We start from the raw sequence: 26,950 nt of genomic DNA, 5'->3' as shown, positions 1-26,950 counted from the left end.
TCACTCATACCCACACACACTCTCACACACTCCGACCTATTTTCTCTGTCTAAATGGCAACGATGGGGGTAGCAGCCAGGATCTTGTTCCGATTTCTACTCCCAGTCATGCCTCCGTCTCAGACATGTTTCCCAGTCTTCTTATTTGCATCTCAGCAGCCCAAGCTCATCAATACCTCACAATAAGGGCGGAGCATGGGCCGCCACTGTGCAAAATCACCCTGACACTGATTACAAGAGAATTTGCTTGGCCTGGTAACTGTAATGCATCCAACTCTGTCTGAGGACTTTTATGAAGTCACAAGGTCTTTGTGCACTCCCAGTGACCATGGGCTGCTAAATAACTGCAGAGCAGAAAGTAAATGAGTTGGACAGAACAATGACGAAATTAAACCAGTGTTTGGAAGTGTATCCAAAGATACAGCAGCTGCATAAAGCAGCAACCTTCTGACTCCAATCTGCTGTTCATTTCTTTGAGGAGAAATTGAGACCAGGTCCTGCAGCCTTCTTTATGAAATTGTGTATGGTTTTGTGTGTATATGTTTATGTCTGCTTAAATAGTCCTCATGCTTGTGATCTGTAGACGGCGAGCCTGTTAGTGTGTGTGTGTGTGTGCGCGCGCGTGTGCGTGTGGGAGTTGACTTCTTAGCCTTCCATGTGTGCTCATAGCAGGCACACTTTTTTATTACTGACAACAAAGCTTCAACAAAGCCTCCTTTTTACGGATTCGAATAAAGCTCTGTATCATAATGAGACACAAAGCATAAAGCCCTTTCGCTGAACGAATGAGAGTGAAGCTCGGCCATCATTAGCCGATGCCGCCTCGCTACCCCGAGCATGCTCCTTTTGATCTCTAATGAAGCTGCGTCCGTTATTTCTGCACTGACTCACTCACGCCACCTTCGCCTCTGAAATAGTCCCGGAGCGAGCGCGCTAGACGCCATGTGAGGCCCTCCCACCCGTGCACACCACGCAGGCTCAGGAGTACACACACGGTCAGACGTGTTCACACACTCCGTCTAGTCTACCTCGGTGTCTCAATCGGTCAGATAGGAGTCCAAGTGAAGCAGGAAACTTTGATGTTTCAATCACGGGTCTCCTATTAAATGTCAGTCGGTGCTCATGTTTTCACAAAGCAAAGGCTTTGCGGTGCAGCTAATGTAAAACCACAATGAGGTCTGCTTAATAGTTTCAATTTTAAGACCCCACAAAGGGTTCAAAGTTCAACATTGGAAGCTTCTTCGAAACCGTAGGGAGACGCCGACTTCAACTACGAGCAGGACGCTCTCGCATGTTCTCACACATGCCGAGGTGCCAAAGCCTTAATAAAGCTGCACCTTTGACTTTACACAGCAGTAAAAAGGAGAAGAATCATTAACGGCTCTGTTCTTCAAACAGAGCCGTGGTCGGAGCCTGGCATACATGTGGCGCGATTGGGGTTGGACTGATTAAAAGCACGTATGTGTGTGTGTGTGTGTGTCTGTGTGTGTCTGTTGCGGTTTGAGCTGCAGATTAATAAGCTGCTAATTGGCCTGCTGGGTATTAGGTGTGAGGTGTGTGAGATGAAACAGCGCCAGGGCGTGGCCATTAACGGCTTGAGTGGCACAGTGATATGAAAGAGCACGATAAGAGAAATAGCAGAGTAGAAAGTGAAGTCTGGCATGAATTGGCCCGGGGAAGGTAAAGACCATAAAGCTCAGGGAATACACATTGTAACAAGGCAGTAAGTGGCAGCAGGTGAACAAGCATAGAGGAACATTTTAAAATCATTGAAATCTGTTCTGTTGTTCTGAAAATGGTCCGAGCAAAGTAGACAAAGTTGAGTTTAAGCATCAGGCTGGATGACAACTTCAGACAGAATCACTGACTTTCTTCATGTCTAAAAACAAAATGAATAACATATTCTATTGCTTTTATTTAAAACAGTAAAGTGAACAACATTTGCAGTGATTTAGAACAATATAATATCAGTAGAGGTATAGTAATCCCAGTCCTTTGGTAGATACACTTTTCTAATACCAGGTCTGCCCGCTGTTTGCCTTCAGAAGTGCCTTAATTTATTGTGGCAAAGATTCAACAAGGTCAGCTACAGAACTTCAGACAGGCTGTGCTTAAACTATGGTCACATGGTAACAAGGGGCCCCCTTTGCCACCATCACAAGGCAGCAAGATCCATGCTTTTATGTTCTTCACACTAAGTTCTTATCCTAGAATCTAAATTTCACAGCTGAAGTCTAATTGAACTGCAGCCTCAGTTTTCTGTCCTGAAAATGTCTGGCAGCCCCATCTGGGTGAATACAGATCCTTCTCCATTCTGATGCTTAAATTGCATTGATTTGATGCTTTATGATTTATTTTCTAAACTTGCACACACATGTAAATGGTCAACTGGGACAACTGACCTCCAATATGCACCAATGGTATAATGTCTGGCACCGCTTGAAACTGATTTTAAACCTTAGGAATCACATAGGTAATTTTTGAAAGTATATATTTTTAAAATCCTGGTATTGGTATCAGAACCATATGTAGTACGGGGTACGGACTAACATTGTGATTTGAAACAGAGAAGCAAAAAAGGAATTTAGCAGCAGCTTAGGCTGCTTCCTGGAACTTCCCTGACTCCTTTTTTCCCTCCAGGTTTCTCATGGTTGCCACACTGCTCGCCTCATGGCCTCGGTATCCTCTGACTACAACAAACCACCCACTCGCTTTGCACTAATAAGCATTCTCTACGGCACGCAGGCTAATAAACATGTTGACTCCTACATGTTACGCTGTATATTTTCCCTCTAGCACCCTGTATATTTACAATGGCAAACTTTCCTCCAGCTCTTCCACAGCTCAGCTCTACTTGAGACATCAAACAATGCAGGAAGTTGCAATTCGGAAACCGTTCACACAACAAATCTCTTCATCCCAGATGTGTCATGTATTGTTAGTGCGGACTGATTGGTGGTAACATAAGCTTGTGGTCATCTGAGGATTTGAGGTGGTAATGACCTGTTAGATTATGGCTGTCATCAATCAGCAGACCATTAAGCCCTGGAGGCTTGACGCCCGCAGTGGAGCTCCTGAAATGACAAGAAAATCAGACTAAAATGCAAAATAGTCTGAACGAACAAAAACATATGCAGATGTATTTGCACATTAATACAAAATCCCTATTGACAGGATGAATATGATTAGCTTGACTGTTTTAACTTTGCTTCATGTGTTGGAACGGTTACCCCACCCCACCCTCACCCCTCTCTCCGAGTGTGCCCTGCCAACCAAACACACAGAGAAACTTGACACCAGGCTGGTCCAGACTCTCAGAGCCTCATATTTTTGCCAGCTGCACAAAGCTTTGCCAGAAATAAGAACCACCAGCACACAACAGTGGAATCTCCCCGAAAGTTTTTCCTGATATTTCCAGTTTGATTTGTCAAAAAGAAAAAGAAGAAAAAAGAAAAGCATAGCAGTGGGCCAGACAATAGTTTTCCAGGTTATTTGTTTGTTTGTTTTTTTCTATTTGTGTGATTTTTACAGTTTTCAAGCAGCATTTTACAAGTAGCTAATTGTAAAAGAATAAATTGTTTTAAAATGGGGATTTGTGTTTTTTTTTAAAGATGGGAAAATGTATGTTTTTATTTCAGAAATGCATTTTGTTCCTTGATGTTCTTTGACAGCTGTCTTCTTTTTTTTTTTCAGGTCTCTTCATGGAAATGAAATCTCAGAGCTTCCAGATGGCATATTCAACGATGTGACCTCCCTCTCCCATTTGTAAGTATTGACAGTCATTTTCTTGCTCCTCAGCACCTTACAGTACCTACCATACAATTTGTCGTATTACATCAACAAAATGTAATGTATTTTGATGGGATATTTTCAGCTAGATCAGTACAAGGTACCATTTAAATGTGATGAGCCAAAACACGGTAGACCGTATGTACATTTTTTTTTTCTTTTTCACATTTGAAATCTGAAAAGCTATGCATTCATTCACCGGCTTCCCTGTTAGTCAGTAATTTGTAGAACCACCTTTTACTACATTCGCTTGGATTTCTGCAGCTGCTCCAGAATTACCATTGGCCTCTTGGCTTCTTATCTGATTAACACTGTCCTTGGCCGTCCTGTTAGGTTAGTTGGATAGCCTTGGTTTGTTTCCACTTATGCCAAGCTCTCTATTTTTGGATGTAAAGGGACAAAATGTGAAAAGGTTTTAAGGGTATCACTGATTTTGCAAGACACTGTAAATCTGAGTTTGTTAATCGTATGAAATGCTATCACATAGCTTCATACTTTGGCTTCAAGTTTGGCTTTCTGTGTGCGAGCCAATCAGTCTGTAATCATTTGTGTGGTCAAAGCAACACAAGCCAGAGAAAATGTTGCTTCTCTCTGCGGCATCTTTAAAGCATTCAGCCTGTGTCGTTTTAGTGCCTGTTTGTTTCTATCTGGCTTTTTCGGTTCACAGTGTAGCTGTGTTAGAATGTCTTAAAAAAAAAAAAAAGAACATCTTCGACCTTTGGCATCTTCTCTAAATATCCTCATCTTCCCTTGATTGTTAGGGATCAATAAAACAATCAAGACCAGAGCTGGAGAGGACAGAGGCAGCCAAACAAAGACATTTTGTGGGAAGAAGTACACAAATCGAGACTGCGTGAAATTTGGACCGAGGAGTGGATAGAGAGGAAGCCATTGATGTGCAGTCACTGTCAAGTGGCTTTCATGTTAGCAGATGTCAGGTGTCAGCTATTGGCCCAGCCTGAAAGATGAGCCCGTGTTCCTCAGTAATGGAACGGCATCGATTTAGGAGTGTTTGTGCTTCCAGCAGGAGGGCAAAGCGCCATTGATTCACAAGCACCAGGTCGGAGGTGGTTAAAAGGCCTTTCTGCTCACACCTTTGTTTGTAATAGAGCAGTCCTGCTGAAGATGATGCATTACACAATGTGGCATTAAGATATTTTATCCTCCGAGAAGATTTATTTGTGTAGTTTAGCACCTTGTTTTTCATGGAGATATGGAGACACCTGCTGGTGATATAATGTACTACAGCAACACAACCGGACTTGAACTGTGGTTTTCTGGAACATCAGGGCAATTGGCGCCAACCCTCTGCACTGTGACTGCCACCTGCGCTGGCTCTCTGACTGGGTGAAGACCGGATACAAAGAACCCGGGATCGCTCGGTGTGCCGGCCCACAGGGGATGGAGAGTAAACTGCTCCTCACCACGCCGGCTAAGAAATTTGAATGCACAGGTGAGTTTTTGTTCTAAACAATAATATTACATCAAGCACCCCCTAAAATGTAAATTAAATGTTCCAACATCTTTGGGTTTCTGCAGGTGATGTAGACAACTCTGTGCTGGCCAAGTGTAATCCATGCCTGTCCAATCCCTGCCTGAATCACGGCATCTGTCACAATGACCCAACGGAGATGTACAGGTGCAACTGTCCTCCTGGATTCAAGGTACGAGCAGCATTATGTGCCTGCACACTTATAGATATCTACTTCATCAAACTGGACTTGCTGCAGGAGATCTGTGTTAATACGAATTCTCTGCTATAGGGGAGGAACTGTGAAACAGCTCTGAACGGCTGTGTGAGTAGCCCATGTGCCAACGGAGGAACCTGCCAAGTGACTGACGAGGATGAGGGAGAGTACCGGTGAGGAGGACGAGCTGTAAATCCAGAACTGCAAACACAACAACAACAACAACAAAAAAAAGGGTCTCATACAAAGCTTTGCATGATGCATGCTTACTGTATTCACAGCTGCTCCTGTCTGCCGGGCTTCGAGGGCCCGACTTGCCAAATCAATGTTGACGACTGTGAAGACAACGACTGTGAGAACGGAGCAACCTGCATTGACGGAATCAACAACTACACTTGTTTTTGTCCCCCCTACTACACAGGTGAGTGCATCTGCAATTTATTTTAAGCAGCAGCGTTCTACAAAAAACAAAACAAAAAAATAATACTGGATCAACCATTTAGACACCAATCAGACCTTCTTTCATAACAAAACATATTTGTCAACTAATCAAAACAGTAAATAAATAACAAATAAGTTAATTTCAAGTTATTTTATTGCTGACAAGTCTTTCTTCTAACAGCAACAAACCTTCACAGTTTGATGCTGCCACCTTCAGGCTTTACTGAAAGGTTGACATTAATCCAGCTGGACTCTGGTCATCAAAAACATTCTGCCAGGAACTGTGGCCTGACCGGCAAAATCCGCAATGCTTTTGATTCGGGAAGACAACTTTGGACCTAAATTATCATTCTTTAGACTTGACATAAGTATATTCATGATTATTACAACTAGCACCACTGGTAAAAGTAGGAACAATTCAAAGCTAATTGGATGGTGGCACGTTGAGTGTTACATAGATCAATTTAGGCAAAAACTGAGAAAATATGTAAGGGTGCAAATACCTTTTCCAGCAAGTATTCATCCTGTATTCTAAGTGAAGTTACTTCTCACGTAGTGATCGTCATTGTCTGACTAGAAGACTTTCACTTAAAAAAGAAACTTGTACCTGTGCAGGGGAGATGTGTGAAGAAATGGAAGATGTGTGTGCTCCAGGACGAAGCCCCTGTCAACATCAGTCTACCTGCCTCATCAGCACCTCTGGGCCCAAGTGAGTGCTTCTCTCCAATCTGTTGATGGTTAACCTGTAAGCGAGTTGCTCCGTTTTCACACCGATTTATTTCTGTTTTTTTTTTTCAGGTGTGTGTGTTCTCCTGGTTATGTTGGCGATGACTGCAGCGTAAACTACGATGACTGCAGGGAGCATCGCTGTCAGAACGGAGCTCAGTGTGTGGATGAGTTGAATGGATATTCGTGCATCTGCCCGAACGGATATAGGTCAGAAGTACTCCGGGTTACTTGTGCTTTTTTTCTACCTTGTCATTTACATGATTGTAATAAAAACTCTCCCTTTCTTTGACTTCCTAGCGGTCAGTTGTGTGAAGTTCCCCCATCTCCTCTGTCTTTGTGTGAGCTGGCAGACTGCCAGAACAACGCCCCCTGTGTGGAGCGAGGTGGCCGCGCTCTCTGCCAGTGTCCTCCAGAGTTTGGGGGTCCACGCTGTGAAAAACTGGTCAGCGTCAACTTCGTTGACAGAGATTCTTATTTACTACTCTCTGACCTGAAGAACTGGCCACAAGCTAACATCACCCTACAGGTAATCACAATCAGTTCAGCTCACCTTTTCACACACACACACAGAGAGACGTCAACCCTCCAATCCAAAACTGCTCTGCGTACAGGTTTCTACGGCCGAGGACAACGGTATCCTGCTGTACAATGGTGACAATGATCATATTGCAGTGGAGCTCTTCCAAGGCCACGTAAAAGTGAGCTATGATCCCGGCAGCCAGCCAGGACACGCCATATACAGGTACGGTACAACATTCAACGTGGCTCTGTATTCATTTTCCTCTCATCTTGGAGACTAAATTCTGTGTTTTCCTCTCTGTCAGTACCGAGACCATCAATGATGGTCAGTTCCACACAGTGGAGCTGGTGACCTTCGACCAGATGGTGAACCTGTCCATTGATGGGGGTCTCCCTACCACAATGGACAGCTTTGGGGCAGTGCGGCCCCTCAACGGAGAGGCACCACTATACGTGGGGGGTAGGGGCCCTCTCCAGAACACACCTCCCTCCTCTGCAGGCACTCTTAACTACTACACTACTGTTCAGTCACCTCCCTTCCCCCTTCGCTTTGTCGCCACCTCAACCAGTCCCTCCCACAAACATGCAACCCACCCAGACCTTGTCCTCCATCCTCCATCCTCACCATCCCACACGTCATCATGTCCGTCTTGACTGTGTCTGCTAGGGTACGCGTTCGAGTCTTTATAGTGCCTCGTGACATAACGACCAAAATCCTCAATGGGAAGATGGATTGGAAAGGTGGATATTCACCTTCCATAGGGTGGCTATGCAAAGCATAGAGTCAGAGATGCAGTAAAATGGTTTAGATAAAATGTGTTTGAAAGGTCTAGTCAAAGTCTAGGTTTAAGTCCAAATGAGAATGAATGGCAATACCAAAAAAAAAAATTCCATTTCCAGACACTCCACCATCTCAGACTGAGCTGAAGATAACTTTAGTGGAGAAGTACAAAAACTTATATGTTGGTCAGTCACATAAAAATCCAATGATCTATTCTGAACTTTGTGATCTTTGCAATGAGATAACATATGAAAACGGTCAAGTGACATGAATACTTTTGCAAACCTCACAACATCACTGCAAGTGCACTGTAAACTAGCAGACACAGTCCTTCATATCTGAATTGAGTTTGACTTGCCGTTTGTATTTATTTTGTTTAATATGGAGCCACTCTTGACATTCTGAGACTCAGATCTCCAAATGTATCTGAAACTTGTTCATGTTTAATTTTATCCTCCTGAGTTTGTGAAAGTTTGTTCAGGAGTGGCTAAAAATGTTAGGTTGTACCTCTTCTTGATTGTCACTCATACAGTGAGTCTTTTTCCCATTTCTTCTGGCTTCTGTTGTATGTTTCAAAGATGTTGTGTTCTGTGGTGCAAATATAAACCTAGAAATACATTTTTTTAACCACTGGGACACACATGTTTGAAAATGCCTCTGTTCATTCCACTCATATCAGCCCTGTGTTTGCTGTTTGTCTGTGAGTCAGAAGACTCCTCTTCCCGCATATAAACTTTGATTTATCCATCTTCTCCTCCAGGCATGCCTGTGGATGTCCACTCTGGAACTTTCCGCCTCTGGCAGATCCAGAACGGTTCCAGCTTCCACGGCTGCATCCAGAACCTGTACATCAACAACGAGCTCCAGGACTTCACCAAGACTCAAATGAAGCCCGGCGTGGTGCCGGGCTGTGAGCCCTGCAAGAAGCTCTACTGTGTCCACGGCATCTGCCAGCCCGACGGGTTGCAGGGACCCGTGTGTCACTGCCAGCCAGGTTGGAGTGGCACGCATTGTGATCAGCCAGCTCTCAACCCCTGCCAGGGCAGCAAGTACGTCAGCAAATAGGGAAGCTGGGTCGAGTTTCACGTGCTGAACATGCGATCCCTTGAATTGTTTCGCCATGCGCATTACAACCACAAACTTTAATGTGTTTTATTGGGAGTTTATGTGACACATCGACACAAAGTGGCAGTAAATGTAAAGTGGGCGGAAAAGGATATGTGCAGCACTGCATTTTTATTCAGCACCGAGTCAAAACTTTATAGTCACTTTTTGGCTCAGCTGCACGTTGAAGGTGTTTAAGCTACGTCTTTACAAACTTAACACATCTGGGGACTGAAATATTTGCAGATTTTCCTTAACAAAACAGCTTAAGTTCAGTCAGACTGGAGCTTATTCTCAATTGGACAGAGATCTAGACTTAGATTGGGTCGTTCTGACACATACATATATGCTTTGATTTAAAATCATTCCACTATAGTCCTGGCCATATTTTTATGCTCATTGTCCCAGTGGATGGTCAACTATGTTCAAATCTTACATGTATCATATGATTTCCAACCAACTCTGGTCAGCTTCCCTGTCTCAGCTGAAGAAAATCATCCCACAGCTTGATGTGTGATGTAAATGATGGCCAGCATCCATTTTCCACCACACATAACATTGTGCATGTAGGCCAAAAAGTTAGATTTTAGCTCACCTGATCAGAGGAGGATCTTGTTTGCTCTTGGAAAACTGCATAGAGATCGTTTATGACTTTCTTTCCGCCACTGCTTTCTTCTTGTCACTCCTCCATAAAGTCCAGATTGGTGGAGCGGACATCTAGTAGTTGTCCTGTGAACATATTCTGCCACCTAAGTTGTGGATTTTTTCCCTGCTGCTCCAGAATTTGCACGCTGGATTGAGCTTCTTTACATCTTGAGATATTGTTTTATAATGCTGCTTCAGAACTATCCACAACTCTATCTCTGACCAGTCTGATGTGTTCGTTGGCCTTCACAATGCTGTTTGTTCACTGAGGCTGTCTGAGAAGCTACTGATCAGATTAACATTACGCCCAAAACTGGTTTAAATCACATCAACTCCAAAACGAGACATTCAAGTTTATGACTGTAACATCATAATAAGGGGAAGCGTTCAACCTGTATGAATACTTTTGCAAACCAATTTTTCCTCATTATTGATTACATTTGACGACTCTTGTTTTCTGCTTACGAAACATCAGCAGTGAAGATCAGTTCTTGGTAGGACGTACCTAAATGAAGTTATCTCCTCTCAGGTGCGTCCATGGAAAGTGCATTCCTCTGGACCTGCAGTCATATCGCTGCGAGTGTGAAGAGGGCTACCGAGGCGCGCTATGCAACCAGCAAGGAGAGCTGTTCAATCCCTGCCGCCGCCTCACCTGCAAACATGGCCGCTGCCAGATCTCCGACAGCGGAGACGCGTACTGTCACTGCGAAAGTGGCTACACGGGGGAACTCTGTGATGCAGGTTTGTTTGTGCTGAGGACAAATACTTCAGAGTCAGTGAAATGTTCGGACCAATAAATGGCTTGTCTGTTTTTAAAGAGTCCGAATGTCGAGGTGAGCCCGTGCGAGACTTCTACCAGGTGCAGCGAGGCTACGCCATCTGTCAAACAACCCGCATGGTGTCCTGGGTGGAGTGCACCGGAGCTTGTGACACGGGGAGCTGCTGCGTCAGCCAGAGGATGAAACGCCGAAAATACACCTTCGAGTGCAGCGACGGAACGTCCTTCACTGAGGAGGTGGAAAAGACCATCAAGTGCGGCTGCGTGGGCTGCATGTAGCACCGTTCACCCACTCTTCCTGCCGCTGCTGCAGAGCAGAATATCGGAAGCAAGGAAAGAAGGAAGGAAGGAAGGAAGAAAACTGCTGAAAGGTGGAGGAGAGAAAGCAAGAACGAAAGAGATTATACAGAATATATATAAAACCTCTATCTATATATTATGGACAACAATGTTTGTAAAATAGGACATTTCCTCTCCTGTGTGAGGATGTGTGACCTACATTAAAACAGAAACACCCTGAGCATCCGTGTAGGTGTGAGAACAACAAAAATAAAACCATAGTATCTGCAACATTGTTCCAAGGGGTCCAGAGATGTTGTAGGTGTTGCATTGAGAGTGAGGCATCTTTCCTACCCAAACTATCCCATAAGAACACCCCATCTATCTGTGAGACCCTCCAATGGCTCAGCCACCATCGTCCATCTTTAGCCCACAGAGGTAAGAAGGACAAGAGGGTTTATTTTAGCTCTAGAGATAAGAAGAGAGCCGAGTCCTGAGTTGAGCTTGGCTCGGTTACCTGGACAGTGTTGGACACGGGTTGGATTTAGTTGAAGACGCCACCCAGACCGGTGCCGTCATTTCTCCACCAGGATACTGCCCTCCAATGCTTACACCTACATGTCAGAGTGAACGTAAGGGGGAAAAGGGAACCTAGGGCTGAAGGGGGGCGCAGTGTTGTGGGTTTGAGGCGAGGTGCAGAGAGATGTTTGCCATTAAGCTCCCACAACATAGAAATCCCCCGCAAATAAAGACTGCATGGACTGGCAGCCAGACTCATCTCTGTGAAACACACGGTCACACAAGCGTGGTACACAACACGATCCCGACGTGGCTTGGAAGGGCTGGTGTGGCGCAGCTGTTCCCCTTTTGTTCATACAGTACAAGTGGCCGTGGCAGAGGCAGCGCCCCCCCAGCATGTATCGCCCCGGGGTAGGGATGTTTTGCATAATCCTGCAGGAGGCCGAGTGACCCTGCTCCCATCAATGCCTGTAGTATTAAACCACCACAAACTGTTGCATGTGTGGAGAGTTTGCCAACAAACATGTAAAGATTTTTTCTGTATTATTATGAAGATTATTACAAAAGGTTCAGTCATCTTTTGTTTGTTTTTTTATTTTTATTCGACTTTCTTATATATTTCTTTTTTGTTATATTTTGTTATAATTTGTCTCATGACGTATTCTAACTTCTTTAGTTGTCCTTGCCCAGTTTCCCACCCCATCCTATATTGTAATGCCTAACAGATTCTAATATATATATATATATAAATATATATAAATATATTTGTATTTCATTTGGTATAGTATTTTTCTATGTTTAAGAGTACGTCTGTGTTAGGAAGCATTTAGACTGGTGGAGAGGCATTCAGTTGGTTTCCTAGTTGTTTTTTTTTATTTGTTGATCTCACCTTCTTCTCCAGCAAAGTAATTATTTGAACGAACATAAAAGGCAGTATTGGTCTAGAGAAATTGTGAAATATTGTATATGTTGTCTTCCATGTGAATATTACATCTAATTCATGAGAATCTGTGCTTGTTTTTAATTTATTTTAAGCATAAGTGTTGCTGGCATTCAAATTTGAAAATAAAGTCCGAAACAATGCTCGCAATGACAGCAGGAAAAAGTGCATGGAGTGTTTCTAACGTCACTCCATAGTGAGCTATGACAGTGTTTTGTTTTTTTTTTTCTCCCCTGAGGCTCAGATATTTCCACTGTTTAGTGTGAGCTTGGAACTCAGAATGAAATATCCCACTCAAATTTGTTTTGTAAATTAATTACCTGACCACACAGAAAAGCGTTCATCTGTTTCATGTTTCTATGCGATGGGCATCATTTTTACCATTTCATTCTGAGAGATGTTTGCCATAGAACAAAGGTGTATCGTGTTTGTTCTCTAGCTAAGATGGGCTCAACCGATCATAAGCTGCTGTCAAGCCTCAAGAAAACGGGATGAAGTTGCCTCTGTGGACACTGATCATGTTAAGGTGGATCATCCTTATATTTCTTTTTTTAGGGGCAACTGTGAGAAGCATTACATGCCAACTACTGACAGATAACAAGAAAAGGCCTGGACATGTTTACTGTCTGTCAGTTTTGGACTGGTTAGCCTCACAAAAAAAAAGAAAAAAAAAAAAGATGCCAATTTTTGTGAGCAAGTCGTCAAATCTGAATGTATAAATGTGTATAGATAAATATGAGCAATGCTTATTCATAAAGTGGTAACTTTTAGCTGTTATTTAGTTTCCAGTGTAAGATACAGGAAATTGCATTTAGAGAGTTTGGCGGCCCGACAGAGTGCTCTGTGTGGGACTGCGTTTCTCCAAATGCCTCATTATGGTGTAAAAGGCTGCAGTACAGTCACATCTTACAGGTTCCAGTTCATATTGCTACCCATGCTAACTTTGTTTTTGATGCTGTTAATGTGATGCCAGTGGTGTACAATAACATTACAGAAAAAAATCTGTTGAACCATACTGATGAGCAGTCACTGTAATATTTAGGCCATGTGCCTCATAAAGGCGCATCTTTTTTAGTTAAATGTGACTTTCTCTTCGTGGCTCTTCTCATTCCTTTGCACTGATCTGTACTGGACTGGTGCCGATAGACCTCATCATAGACATCTTAGTGGTGTTTTGCTATATTATAATGTAATTCCATAATTTGGACAAATGAACAGAAACAGATTTTCTTTTCCCCTGTCCTATGAACTATATACATAAATGTTATTGTGAACAACACACCGTCTCAGTTGTATTAACATGGTGCAAAAGTTAAAGAAATATCCCTGGTCAGGTTCTGTCTGTTTGTTTTTCATGTTGCAGGACTGATTTGGGGGGGAGTTTAACTGAAAAACGTCATTATGCTGAATGTATGTAGTGCCACCGACAAAATGTTTACCAAATCTCCACTCTTTTCATTAATTAAACCTAAAATGTGTGTGCTTTTAAGAATGATTGTCTTTTTTTCTTGTGGCTGATTTTTTTATTATTTGACAGTTATTTTACTCTTTTACTGCCTGAATTTGTCTACAGTAGAAAAAAAATTTTTTTTTTTTTTTTTTTTTGTTTTTTGCTGTCAAGCAGATTCTAAAATAAGTGATAAAACGGCTGTGTTGGACCAAAGTCAGGCTCTCTTATTCTCTTCTGTTGAGATGATGCTCATGCAGGAAACTAACAAGATCAGGTTTCAGAAGATGAAAATGCCACTCCTTTGGTATATGAAGCATGTTTACATAAACAGTAACAGTAAGGAGTTATTCAAAACTTATACACATCTAGTTTAATTTTTGTTCTATTAATATACATTAAAAAGTTCTTGAAAAGCAGCAAGAAAAAAAAACAATGAAATTAGGTCATCTTTCAAAAAAAATCATAAAAGTGCTTTTTAGAGCGATGTTTCGCTCTCATGTGTTATCCCAGCATCCTTTGCCATGGAGTAGAAATGACCTCGCTTTTCCATCAGATTGCTTGGAGAATCAAATTCCACAATTTTACCAGCATCAAGGACCATCACCCTGTTGGAGCAGGAAGGTCATATCCTTTAATGCTGGCTAAAATATATAAAACTCTACTATGTGACTGGATTGGATGTGAGTCAGGGTATTTCAGGCTTTCGTGCCGAACGCGGACTCACCTGGAGCTGTCCATGATGCTGTGCAGACGGTGGGCGATGGTGAGCACCGTGCAGTGGGAGAACTCTTTGCGGATCGTAGTCTGAATCAGGTCGTCTGTCTCCAGGTCAACGGCTGCAGTGGCCTCATCCAGGATCAGGATCCGAGACTTTCTCAGCAGAGCCCGAGCCAGACACAGCAGCTGCCTCTGACCGACACTGGAAGAGACGGGCAGATGTTCAGATCTTATCTGGAGCTCTCAGAAAATATATGCGTACAAAATGTTTTGTATGTACAGAGCTGTGACAAAGTATTTGCCCCATTAACAATGTGCAACAATATTTCAGTTAATCAAAAAAAATTAAAATTAAAATAAAAATAAAAAAATAGATCAGACAAAAATGATCAGAACAAATACAAGAAGAAACAGCTAACCAAACTAACCTGGTCCAGTGTAAAAACGTAAATGCCCTCTGAACCTAATAACTGCTTGTGCCACCATTGGTGTAAATCACTCTGTGATCAGTATTTATCAATAATTATATATTATTTAATCATTATTATATCATTGTATATTTACAGATAATTCAACAGTCATTTCTAGCAATTTTCTGAAAGCACTGAGTATAATCTGAGTTAGACATTTACATATTTTGACTTCCTATAAATGCATTTTTCTGCAGCTACATCCTATGCAATGCGACTTGAATTGTAATCACTGTTTAAGTTTATGCTGCCCACCTGAGGTTTTCTCCTCCCTCTGCAACCTCATGCTGTAATTCTTCCTTCAGCCCAGCTACATAGTCCTTCAGATGAGACAGCTCCAGCACTCTCCAGAGCTCCTCATCGCTGAATTTGTCAAATGGATCCAAGTTCATCCTCAGCGTCCCAGAGAACAAGACTGGATCCTGCACTCCAGAAGCTTATAGGTTAGAAAAGATGACCTTGTTTCTGCATTTGTTTTCGTCTTTGGTGTTTACCTGTGGGATGATTGTGAGTCTGTTTCTTAGATCGTGCAGTCCAATTTTAGAGATATCTACATCATCAATTAGGATACGTCCATCAGCTGCTTCAATTATGCGAAACAGGCAGTTTGTCAGGCTCGATTTTCCAGCTCCAGTGCGGCCCACTATACCGATCTGAAGGTAATGAAAGAAGAAAAGACATACAATCTAGTAAGTAATGTGTATAAGCGCTTGGTTGATGCAGTTAGTTGGTGCATCTCAAAAACATCCAAAAATACAGTTAGAAGCTTTTCTACTTTGAAACCAGCTTTAACCTTTAAAGAACTTCCAACTGCATTACTGTCTGTTATGACGCAATTATAATTATTTTTAATGCCAAATATTTTACAAGGATTGTAATTTTACAATGTAAAAAAAAATAAAAAAATTTAATTTGTCTTTTTAACTGGTTTCTGTGAACAAATAAAATCAGGGTTTTAAAAGCGCTCTGTTGGCAGAATGTCTGAGTAATTCTACTGATATAATCTCAATGCAGAAGTGTGTGATCAAAAAATTTCTGGAGATTACATTTTTCTAAAATAATTTGCCACGTATCCAACATGCCATTTACATAAACAAATTAAAAAAGAGATACCAATTAGTCAAATGGGAGGAAATCCTTTTAAATGAATTACAAAATATGCTAGAAGTTTCCTTCCTGATAGTTAATCACAGCTCCTGTTGCTTTGTAATAAGAAACCAAAAAAAAAAAAAAATGCAAAATATAAACAACTCTGTTGGTTTAGGACTTATTCATTTCAATTCTTCAACAAAAAAATATATAAATTGAGCAATGTTTTGACAATGAAAGAGACAAACCTTCTCAGTGTCACTGATGTCACAGGAAATCCCTTTCAGGACCAGGTCCAGTTCAGGTCTGTAGCGGACCTTGTAGTCTACAAACTGCAGCCTTCCTGCTTCAGGCCACTTCTCTGAAGGCCGATCCTGAGTCACCCAGGGAGCCTGAAGAAGAACAGGTGATGATCTCGACGTCTTGTCTCCCGAAAAACTGTCTAAGCATTCTTTCTGGTACGATAATGTCAACAGAGTGACAGATAAAAGACGTGTGTCAATGCAGGAGCCACTATTCTGTTTGATGTAAGACCTTAGTTAGGCCACTAGGTGTCACTTGTACATGTTAGAAAATATATGTAAAAAGCTTGAGCTGTTTCTTGACTGTTTCACTGCAACATGACTGATGTGTGTGAGCTAGATTTGTACAAAAACTACTTATTGGTAAAAAATAAAGTCTTGAAGTAACCAGATAAAGCCATCTGAATGCATTAGACTTTACTAAGACAAGATGGATTCATTGATCAAATGATATGCATCAACTTCACTCATTGAAAAACTCTTGAGTGCAGGCATACACAAAACAGATAAAGCCACTAAAATTAAAAACACCACCAGCTAAATGAGCTTACAAAAATTCTTGTGAAGATTTTTGCACAGAAAAGTCAAAACTTTCAGCAAGAAATGCTAAATATTTTCAACCAACCTGACAGAAACAGATTTCAGCAAACAGAGAACAGATGTGAAGCTAATATAGGCAAACCGTAAAAAGGACAACATACCTCATTCTCAAGCTCAGCGTATTCACTCACTCTTTCTACAGCTACAATATTAGTCTCCAGCTGTGAGGTTATGTTGACCACAAAGCTGAGGGTTAGAGTTACCTGAAAACCACAACAAGACACAGAAATTCAATCAACGTGTTTTGGGTTATTCATAATACTGTTATTCTTGTGTTAAACATTTTGCTTTCTGATCGGGATCAAGTGACTCACATTGAGGGCATATGATATAGAGAGGCCAACCAGGCCGCTGTCAATGGAGTTTCTAGAAATGACAGCAAATACAGCAGCAAAAAACACCACAAGGTTTCCGAGAAACTGCAGGCGGACGGCCAGCCATCTGTTGAGCAAACAGACACTACCAATAAACATAAACAGAAATGCATGCAAATATCCCTGTCTGAGCCTCATGCTGGGAGAAAGTGGGAATACAATATTTGCTTACCACATTTTTCGACTAATTAAAGGATTTGTTATATTAAGAGGTAAAACGGGTGCGATATTTGAGATATCTCATGTCCAACTTGAGGTCTGCACATAGAAATCTAATCAAGTGATAAAATGGGCGGACTGACTCATATATGGGTATTTTTGGAACAGGTTCCACCATGGGGAACCCAGAGAAATACTTGAAGTTGACACAAAAATGCAAACTTTGGGTGGGGCTAACTCTAAGTTATAGATTTGGAGGCCCCATAGGAGCCAAAAGTGGCAACATTTCTGTAGGCCCCATTTGGCAACCCATACACAAGTTCCATGTAGTAAGTTTGTTTTGCTTACTGCTCCAGATAAAAGCCACCAAAGTCCATGACGTGCCTGAGCAAACCTGCTTGCTGTGCTATTGTACAATCAGATTAGACATAAGAATCGCAGTTTGGTTGTGTTTGAGGGTCCCCTTCCATGCTGACCTGTTTGACATGATCCTTGAATAGATAGTTTTCAAGTTTTCGTCGATGGTTACTTCATTGTGTTTCATAAATCGCTCCTGATGGTTGTAGGCTCTTATCACGGACAGACCTGACATGGTCTCGCCAAAGTGGGAATATATAGGAGAGCGAGCGACTGACTCCAGGCGACGCAGCTGTCGTGAAGTTGGTATATAGAATCGCTGAATGGAGGAAAAGGAAATGCAGTAATGTTAACACAGACACTCTTTAGAACGACCACAAGACTTAAGTCACTTCGAGCCAACTCAGAGTTTCAAAGTCGTGTTAAAATTCAAGTGATAGAAAATGCTGCAGGTTGCATATTATAACTCACTTGTACAAAGAAGTAAATCACAGCCAGAGGAATGATGACAATGATGAAGAGAGGAGTGGAAAGACAGAGGAAAACTATTGTCCCCACTATGCCCAGCAGATGAATGATCCAGGAGCTGAACAAATGTGGAATGACTTCATCTATTGTGAATATGTCCTGCAAGAGGAGCAAAATAAAGTTGGTATTTCACAGTTTTTAAAGCAGAGAGTTCTTAACAAACAACACTTTAAAATTGTGAAAATCGGAAAAGACCTTGTCCATTTTATTATTATTTTTTTTTCAAATAACATGTTTTTTTTTTTTTAAAAACTCATACAAGCTAATAAAAAACTCACAACAGACAGGAAGAAATATGGACAAGATGATTCAACCCCACCTTTGCAAAGCGGTTGAGGATTCTCCCAAGTGGCGTAGTGTCAAAGAAAACCATGGGAACTCGAAGGACATTGTTGAGCAGTCTTGAATGCAGAAGACGAGACGCGTTGACTGCAGCATTGGTCAGGAGCAGCGTGCCCAGGAAGACAAACAGACCTGAAATAAAAAAATAAAAAAAAAACAATACAAAGTTGTCTATAGACAAATCCCTTTCATTTTACACATAAGGATGGTTTCAGCAGTCTTTAAAAATAAAGACAACAATGATCAATACATTAAAAGGAATCAAAGTTTGATTTCATACTTAAAAACTTCCATAAGGGACATTCAGACTCCAGAGGTGTTACTTTTGGTTGAGTAGCAGGGCTAAGAAGGGAAAGACAAATTGTTGCTGTTCCTTCTCCAGTTTCAGCCTGAAGCACCTCCCTGAGGGTGAAAGCTGGTGGTGCTTAGACAGGACATTGGCTCGCCTCCCAGTGTCTGGAAAACCTCTCCAATAATTTGTTATATACGAGTTCACGGTTGGCTCATTGATGGGAAGATGCCAAGATTTTGTCCTTCAAAACAATCCTAAACCCACCAGTACATTTGATCGTAAATGATAATAAATCAAACTTTTGATCACTGGAAAATAGAAAATGTTAGATGATTTTTTTTTTTTTGTTAATCATAGAAAAACATTAAGTTTAATCCATGGCATCATAGCAACAGCCAATTGTGCAATTTGCGAGCAAGGAAACCTTGAAAGTACTGGGGAGTTTTAGCTTTCTGTGGTGCAAAATGCAGTTTAAATATATAAAAAAAGCAACCAGTAAAGCAGCATTAGAGCACAGCACACAATTTATTGTTACTGTAACTCTGCAAAACAGTATTTTATGTGTTATATGACATAATTTGGAACAAAAAAATATATAAGTACTGTTTAATTACCCTGAGCCATTCCAAGAGCACCAAATACCCCCACCCTGGTGTCTCTCTTCTTGGGAGAGTATGTCTGGTTGTAATACTCCACTGCATCATTGGTCCAGTCACTCAGCCACAGGTTTTGACCAATAAAGGCAACATTCTGCATGACATAAATGAAGAGGGCCCAAAAGGCATATCCCCAGCCCATGGCTTGCACGTACTGGAGCCAGACTGAGAATTTAACCTGCATGTCAAACAGAAAACAAACACCAGGGAAATGCTTTTAAATTTTCTAGCTCTAAAACAAAGTGTTGTGAAAAAGCATGTTTATTTTCTTTTTTTTTTTTTTTATCAAAGCCCATTGACACTTAAAGGATTGGACCTTCTGTAAGTGTCTGGGCTGAGATAAGTTAGTTAAATATGACGTCTGAAGAGTTGCTGATTGCACGCTGTGTGATTATTATCTTTCACTGTTTTAATGCTGCCATGTGTTGAAGTGACTGTATCCAACTCTTGAGTTTGAAAGACATGCAAGTTTATTGATTTCTCCTTCCTCGTCTTCTCTTTCTCTTTTCTCTCACACACTCCATTTTCAGACAGTAGAAAACACCAAAGACATGTTTTCTTTGCTTAGCTTCTGAATCAAGGCTTAAACAAATGCTCTGGTTGTATGACCCATTGTCTTCCTCGGCTTGGATTTTTCCAGGAAGGCTCGCCCTTCCGAATTCTCCGGTGGTGCCCTGATTATTCTCTCTCACTCTTTTTTTTATTAAAGAAACTTCAACTCTATTAATAATACCACTAATAACAAATGATTCCTCATCATTATTGATAGTTACATAAGCTAAGCATAGAATACAAACATTGGACATTAGGGGGCTAATGTTTCAGATCTCAAATGCTAATTCAGGAATGTGTTCCCTCCAGAAAATCAGATTGCATTTAAAAATGTCAATAAATCAATAATTGGCTGAATAAATCATTAATGTTATGGACTGGACTGGCCCTGAACCAGAGGTTGAATTAGTCAAAACAGCTGATTGGGAGATGCAGATGAAACTGGGGTTGCTCTTTTACAGGCATCTGTATTGATTAGCAGACTCTATCTCCAATGGAGACTCTCGTTAATTTCCAGTAAATGGGCAGGAAAAGATAACTGCAGGTTACTGATACAGAACAGTGGACAGTATCAGTATATGATTATATACTGGAAATGTGTTCTCTAGGATCTGTATGGATTTTACTAGAATGTGAGTCAGTGAGTCAATGATTTAAAGGTCCTGCTAGTAGCATGTCTTGGAACATGACATTTGAAGAAGGAACTCAGCCCGAGACAGACAATCTGGTAAGAAACATTGACCCGTGCTGGTCCTTATGTATAGCACAGTCTAGTAAATTTGATGAGCTTATGATCTGATTCACTGAAGGTCAAAGGTTATCAGTGGAAAGGCCACACTCTGCCTACAAGTCAATGTGATTGGCATCACTAGGAGCTCAGGGAAGGTGCAGCAGATGTTAGAGCAGAAACTGAAAATGACAAACACCCTGGGGAGTACGACAGAATGAGGCTGATAAAAGACGTATACCTGTCCTGTTTCCACAGTCTCCTTCTCAATTAGCCTCTGACCTTTCTTTGTGTTTTCAGGGGATTTTAAATTGCTGTTTTTTCTTAATCTGAAACTACAGACAGCACAGAGCAGAAGAGAGGAGAAATGGAAGAAATAAATCACAAAGAACACCGACTCAAATAATATAGCAAAGCTTTGAGCAGAAAATAAGCCTTTGTTTTTCTATTTTGGAATTATCCTTTTTACACCACCAGAACAACTCTCCCCACAATATATAGAATGTGGGGAAATCACATTTTATATATTGTGCCTATAATATACACAATATACTCCTATATGTTGTGAAATGCCTATAAAAATATTCACCTCCTTTAGATGGTTCAACACTTTATTGCTTTTGTAAATAAAATAACGGTAAATATGATATTTAGTACAAACAATAAAACAAAGTACACTTTAATTTCAACATAAAAATTGATTGAAATATTTCACTGAAAAAAAAAAAAGAAATCGACTGATCAAATTCAACAGAAGATGAGCTAACAAGTGTGAGCAGCTTCCCACAATGAGAAATGGAGATCGCCTGAGCAAAGTTGATATGTGTACCTGGTTCATGAAGACAAAGGAAAAGTCTGAACACATCAGATAAAAATTAGAATTAGGAGATGGATGCAAAGAGATATGAGACAAAAAAAAAGAGCTTTTTTGATAATCCTACTACATGCTATGTTTGGTAAACACCAAAGACTGAGCTGTTCTGCAGAGAATAATTCATAATTTCCAAATGTGCCAGCCTGATGAAGCAGAGCCACACAGACTCAGTGTGTGGCTGCTGAAATACTGGAGGTGATTATTTTAGTAGGGATACACTTCATTACACTTTATTTATCTACTATATATGTTTTTACTCTCAGAGTTGTTGATTGCAATGAAGTTTAACATGAGATATGGAACCATCACTCTGTTTGATATAAACTAAGCTAAATAAAAATGTACAGTGGGGACACAGCCTTTCTCAGCTTTTGTACAGTTGGATCAAACCTGCTTCTGTTTCCTCTCTGGCTCCGCCGGACGCTGTTTTCCCTCCTCAGCATGAGAGAAACGTCGTCCGCCAAAGAAACGTCTGACTGGTCGTCCTCTGAGTCGGAGATGAAGTCTTCTTTATCGTGACATCCATCTAAAAAGATAGTGATAAAAATGAATGTTTCACCTAACATTTCTTACATTGAATGGGAATTTGCATGATTACCTTCTGAACTTGTCTGATTGCTTTGCTCTGTGCCGTATGTGTCTAAAAATTCTGAGAAAGCTCCTTTGCTCGCACGGAGGCTCTGGTAGGATCCCACCTCAGAAACCCGTCCATTCACCAAAACTACAACTTCATCTACCCAAGGCAGGAAACTAACTCCATGAGTCACCAGGATACGAGTCTGCAGAGACACAAAATAGTAAAAATTAAAAAAAAATGCTCAGCATTATTAGGTCTTTATGGCAATATAATCGAAGCCACTTAGATCCCAACTTTACTGAAATTTCGGGGAGGGTTTTTCAAGCTATCCAACAAGATTTTATCCATGCTTTTATCCAACACATTAATTCTTCACATTACAAACCTTGTCTTTCAGAAGTCCATTGGGTCCAATAACTTTGTCAAATAGATGCTTTCCCACATGAGAGTCAACAGCAGACAGGGGGTCATCTAGCAGAAAAATATCAGCCTGACTGTAAGCTGCTCTAGCCAAGCTGACGCGCTGCTTCTGACCTCCTGAGAGATTTATACCCTACGAACACAGATCTAATGTATGACATGTACCAAAACATGTCATGCAATCAATCCTGACATTGTTTATATTCTAAACTTTGAACGCTTAAACCTACCTTTTCTCCGATCTCAGTGAGATCTCCTGCAGACAGCAGCTTGAGGTCGGGGCCCAGAGCACACGCCTCCAGTATGTCTTCGAACCTCTGCTCTTCGTAGGGAGAGCCGAACAAGATGTTATCCCGCAGAGTGGCATTTTGGATCCAGGCTTGCTGTGGTACAAATGCAAAAGAGCCCTGGGTGGAAATACAAAAGATCCAGTAACCATTCTTTTATGTTAAAAACTATGCAAAACGAAATTTAGAGCTTAGAGTTCTCTATGACTTTCACAGGTTCACTTTGTCTAATGAGTGTCAACTGTGTGTATTTTCTGAGAATAAATGTGGTCCAGCCTGTTATGGACATGGCTGTTCATGAAACATGTGTATCATATTTTTATTTTATTTTATTTTTTATTTTTTTTATAATAAGTAGAAGCACACATTATCATTTCCTTGGCTATGTGGCCAGGCTTGTCAGACTGCTATTTGAGCACAGCAGTGACCAAAGAAGTTTTGGCACTACCCTTGTCCACTTAATTTCCACCTGCAGTTTTTAACATATTTTGTATTGCATCCTTCTTTTGAGTAGTTTTTGTCTGCTTGTGCCTTTAAGCAATCGACAGTGGGTGTCCAAGACCAGTCCTCTTCCATCTCTCTGTAACTCAGACACATGCATACCTGCTCCAACATGCCTGAATCAAATTAGTGGCTTGTTACCAGGCCTCTACAGAGCTGAATGACTCCTGGTGAAGGAATTTAGCCACTTGATTCAGATGTGTTGGAAACAGGGATGCATCTAAATGTTGCAGAATGGTAGCTCTCAAAGGCTCACATTCTTTAGAAATCTGCCAAGTATCGTTTTAAACTAGTTTTTATTTATTTATTTTTTTATTGCCACTATTTTTACCCTAAGTAACGCATAAAAACACACAAAAACATATTACTTGAATGTTAATGAAGCCTTTGGTCCTGTGCATTTCTCCCAGGAGCGCTGACAAGAGAGAGGACTTCCCTGAGCCCACAGCTCCCACTACAGCTACCAGCCCGCCAGGCTTAATGTCTAGCGAGACACTGGGAAACAAAGGCAGAAGCAAAGTGAAAAATACAGTGGCTTTAAAAGCCAATTTTGTGGCCACAGCATACCTTTTAAGTAGAGGCTCAGAGTCTTTTTCCCATGCAAAAGAACCATCACATATGCTGACAGCAGAGTCTTGGAAAAGAAAACACATTAAAACAAATCTCCTGGCCAGATTCCTGGCCATAGATGAGACCATCCTTTATTTCCATGCATAGTATGATTAAAAAGTAACCAGGTGTTATTTTGCATGGTGAAAAGCGACCAGCCACCAAGCTCCAAAGACTTCCTCCAGGTTAGGCAGTTACATTTATTTATTTTCATTGTGGCCTGCGATAGCGATGCCTACTGAATAGAGTAAATCAATGTTGTTCAACACACTTCTGATAACACACGTGCTCTTCAAAGCATTTTAACTTACACACTGAGGTTTGCATACTGAATGAAGTAAGTCACTTGCTAAGACGAGTCCGCATGCTACAGACATCATTTTAGCTTACGTTAGCATTTTAGCTCATTTTAGCCTACCCACTGCTGTTTGCATACTGCATGAAGTATGTTAGAGGTCAACATGCTTCTGACAACATTTTATTAGAGGTCAACATGCTTCTGACAACATTTTAGTTCATTTTGGCTTTTATAATAAGGTTTGCATCTTGAATGGAGTAAGCTATTGTTAGTCAATAGGGATTTTCCACATTTTAATAGAAGGAGTTAAAGAGTTCTGCATATTCTGATCTGTCAGAATACCAGTTTTTTCCATTTTTTTATGTAGAAGCTAAACCTAACAAACTGAATCAACACTCAGATGTGGGCCGTGAGAAGCCAGACGAGTCTACCTTGATAAACCAACTATGTAGATGTCCAACAGATACTGATCAGCGTAAGATTCAGCACGTTTAGGAATCTCAGTTCCCACTGGATGGAGAGATGGTTAAGTGTCAACCGCTAAGAACAGAGAGTTAGTTTGGAGGGATACAGTACTTTGCATAACAAAACAAACAAATGGTTAACTTACCAAAACTAGAGTCATGACGCACAATGTCGCTCTCAAGATCATCTCCTCCCAGAAACTTCTCCAGTCTCTTCTTAGACACCGCTGTCTGACATGTGAAATCAACAGGTATTTATAGTTTTCATTACAGCTCTGACTTGTGTCCAAGCTGCAGTTACAACAGTATTTACCTGCACAATGGAAGCTATGAGCGTAGGAAGCATGCTCAGTGGCTGTCGTAGAATGTTGAACAGAGAAATTGAAGTGAAGGCTTTCTCAGCAGTTAATATGTTGTCTGAGCTCACACCAACAAACACAGCAAATGTGGCCAAAGAGACCTGCCAAAAACCACAGGCCATGTTAGCATGAAGGACCTTTATGGTCTTTTACTAACTTAAGCAAACCTTTAAGATGACTCACTAGAGTGGGGGCACAGTTGGAGATAAAGGTGGAGAAAGATGTGAGATAGGCAAACTTCCTCATCACCTTCAGTTCTTCGCCTCTGATATCTTCAACTTGAGTCTGGAAGGATGGCTCCCACGCAAACAGCTTCAGAGTCTGGTAAGAAATGAAGGGCGAAGTCAGAAACACGGGCGTTGAAGTGGACCACGAAATATCTAAATATGTCAGAAAGAATTTAAGTATATGACCATTATCAGAAGAGGGGATTACCTTGATTCCGTTCAGGATTTCATTCATTATTTTTAGTCTCTTGTCTTTAGACTTCATGTTTTCTCTCTGACAACAGATATAATACATTTCATTGTTAATCACATGTAGCAAAGATCAAAAATAGAAAAAAACTCTAATACCTTAAATAAAGCTGCAATCAAAATAAGTTGTTAAAGGTTATCAACAATAAACACCTAAGAATCAGACCAGAGAAAGATCATGAACAAGGTGGACACCTGCAGATAGCTACAAGGCAAATATCAAAAGATCAAAAGAAAGTCTAGCTTTTCCAGACTGACATTAATCAATTAGATTGCTACTTAACCGTATTTAATTTTCAAAGATTGGAGCAAGATGTGATGCATTTGAGACATGTTTCATTTTTAGTGACTGATTCTTTTTGTGCTAAAGAGAAGGAATCCACCATCTTGTTTTTACATTTTGAATACAATTGTATCTATATCTATTTTTTTTTTCAATCTCATAACACAATTTTAACAAAAAAAACAAACAAAAAAATGGAACTGTTATTGCACAAGCCACATTTGAAAGGTGCATGAAGAACTTATTCGTAATTCCAGTTACCTGAATTTTTTTGGCCTGGTTGGCTAACAGTCCGTTGACCGGCACCATTAGCAGCATTACTGCAACCCCTGCTAATGTTGAAGGTCCCAGCTCCAACCACAGGAAAACGACGGACACAATGATCTGCAGAGGGCAGGACCACAGCAGGTGGATGAAGTTGGTCACGTCGTTGAAGCGCTGGGCGTCTGCTGACATGAGGTTCACAGTTTCTCCGACTGTTGACTCTTTGCGGTTGTCGTTGGACATCACCAACGCCTTTGAAAGAAGCTAGAGAAGGAAGAAAGAAGAAAGAGGGAAACAAAATAACAATGTTCAAAGCTGAATAAAATAAAAGACTAAAGCTGCAGTTGGAAGTCATATATCTGTCTGTAGACAAAAAGGGCTGAATTTAAAGCCAATAGTTTCATAGCTACAAAATACAGTAAATTGCATCAATGAAGTAAATGAAAAATGTTGTCTATGTTTTGGGAATCTTTTAAATAAATGACTAAATTATTTACTAAATCAAAGGTTGGAGTTTTAGCTTAATTAAATTGGATAAAGGAGTTGTTGCGATGTCTCCTCTGCTGTTACCTTCTTGTACACGGCAGCCATGAGGGCAGCTCGAACCTTCATCCCCAGAACGAAGCATCGCCGCACAAACTGCTGCAAGACCAATGATTGCAGAAGAGCCACCACCAGCAGCAGCACGGCATAAAAATACCCTTCCCAGGCA

At 41.0% G+C, this 26,950-nt stretch overlaps 2 protein-coding genes across 5 annotated transcripts in view; one reads left to right on the top strand and one right to left on the bottom strand.

Annotated features, from left to right (window-relative positions):
* Positions 1–12,879, top strand: part of slit1a (slit homolog 1a (Drosophila)) — a 94,865-nt gene extending 81,986 nt beyond the window's left edge. For 2 of the 4 annotated variants that reach the window (XM_007572605.2, XM_007572604.2), the window contains 13 exons: positions 3,693–3,764; positions 5,078–5,241; positions 5,328–5,452; positions 5,552–5,649; positions 5,758–5,897; positions 6,533–6,626; positions 6,716–6,853; positions 6,944–7,172; positions 7,258–7,388; positions 7,471–7,625; positions 8,707–8,995; positions 10,225–10,436; positions 10,514–12,879. In XM_007572605.2, the coding sequence (XP_007572667.1) occupies positions 3,693–3,764; positions 5,078–5,241; positions 5,328–5,452; positions 5,552–5,649; positions 5,758–5,897; positions 6,533–6,626; positions 6,716–6,853; positions 6,944–7,172; positions 7,258–7,388; positions 7,471–7,625; positions 8,707–8,995; positions 10,225–10,436; positions 10,514–10,752 (2,086 nt within the window). In that variant the 3' untranslated portion in view covers positions 10,753–12,879. Of the gene's footprint in view, positions 1–3,692; positions 3,765–5,077; positions 5,242–5,327; positions 5,453–5,551; positions 5,650–5,757; positions 5,898–6,532; positions 6,627–6,715; positions 6,854–6,943; positions 7,173–7,257; positions 7,389–7,470; positions 7,665–8,706; positions 8,996–10,224; positions 10,437–10,513 lie in introns of all 4 variants that reach the window. The other 2 variants (XM_016660959.1, XM_016660958.1) reach the window with 1 other exon arrangement.
* The window catches only part of LOC103152248 (canalicular multispecific organic anion transporter 1-like), a 17,676-nt gene continuing 3,569 nt past the window's right edge, over positions 12,844–26,950 (bottom strand). The window contains exons 5-28 of the mRNA XM_016660956.1: positions 26,809–26,946; positions 26,236–26,490; positions 25,651–25,716; positions 25,399–25,536; positions 25,170–25,316; positions 25,003–25,087; positions 24,053–24,119; positions 23,854–23,980; positions 22,928–23,104; positions 22,663–22,830; positions 22,299–22,479; positions 22,091–22,226; positions 21,068–21,161; positions 19,506–19,725; positions 18,577–18,731; positions 18,201–18,356; positions 17,849–18,048; positions 17,154–17,280; positions 16,941–17,042; positions 16,186–16,329; positions 15,343–15,501; positions 15,104–15,270; positions 14,386–14,580; positions 12,844–14,266 (exon numbers count right to left, since the gene is read on the bottom strand). Coding sequence (XP_016516442.1) covers positions 14,137–14,266; positions 14,386–14,580; positions 15,104–15,270; positions 15,343–15,501; positions 16,186–16,329; positions 16,941–17,042; positions 17,154–17,280; positions 17,849–18,048; positions 18,201–18,356; positions 18,577–18,731; positions 19,506–19,725; positions 21,068–21,161; positions 22,091–22,226; positions 22,299–22,479; positions 22,663–22,830; positions 22,928–23,104; positions 23,854–23,980; positions 24,053–24,119; positions 25,003–25,087; positions 25,170–25,316; positions 25,399–25,536; positions 25,651–25,716; positions 26,236–26,490; positions 26,809–26,946 — 3,534 coding nt within the window. The 3' untranslated portion in view covers positions 12,844–14,136. The remainder of the gene's footprint in view (positions 14,267–14,385; positions 14,581–15,103; positions 15,271–15,342; positions 15,502–16,185; positions 16,330–16,940; positions 17,043–17,153; positions 17,281–17,848; positions 18,049–18,200; positions 18,357–18,576; positions 18,732–19,505; positions 19,726–21,067; positions 21,162–22,090; positions 22,227–22,298; positions 22,480–22,662; positions 22,831–22,927; positions 23,105–23,853; positions 23,981–24,052; positions 24,120–25,002; positions 25,088–25,169; positions 25,317–25,398; positions 25,537–25,650; positions 25,717–26,235; positions 26,491–26,808; positions 26,947–26,950) is intronic.

Source organism: Poecilia formosa, unplaced genomic scaffold, assembly GCF_000485575.1.
Source record: "Poecilia formosa unplaced genomic scaffold, Poecilia_formosa-5.1.2 Scaffold305, whole genome shotgun sequence".
In the NCBI taxonomy this organism is placed as follows: Eukaryota; Metazoa; Chordata; class Actinopteri; order Cyprinodontiformes; family Poeciliidae; genus Poecilia; species Poecilia formosa.
This window is presented reverse-complemented; position numbering and strand designations above follow the sequence as displayed.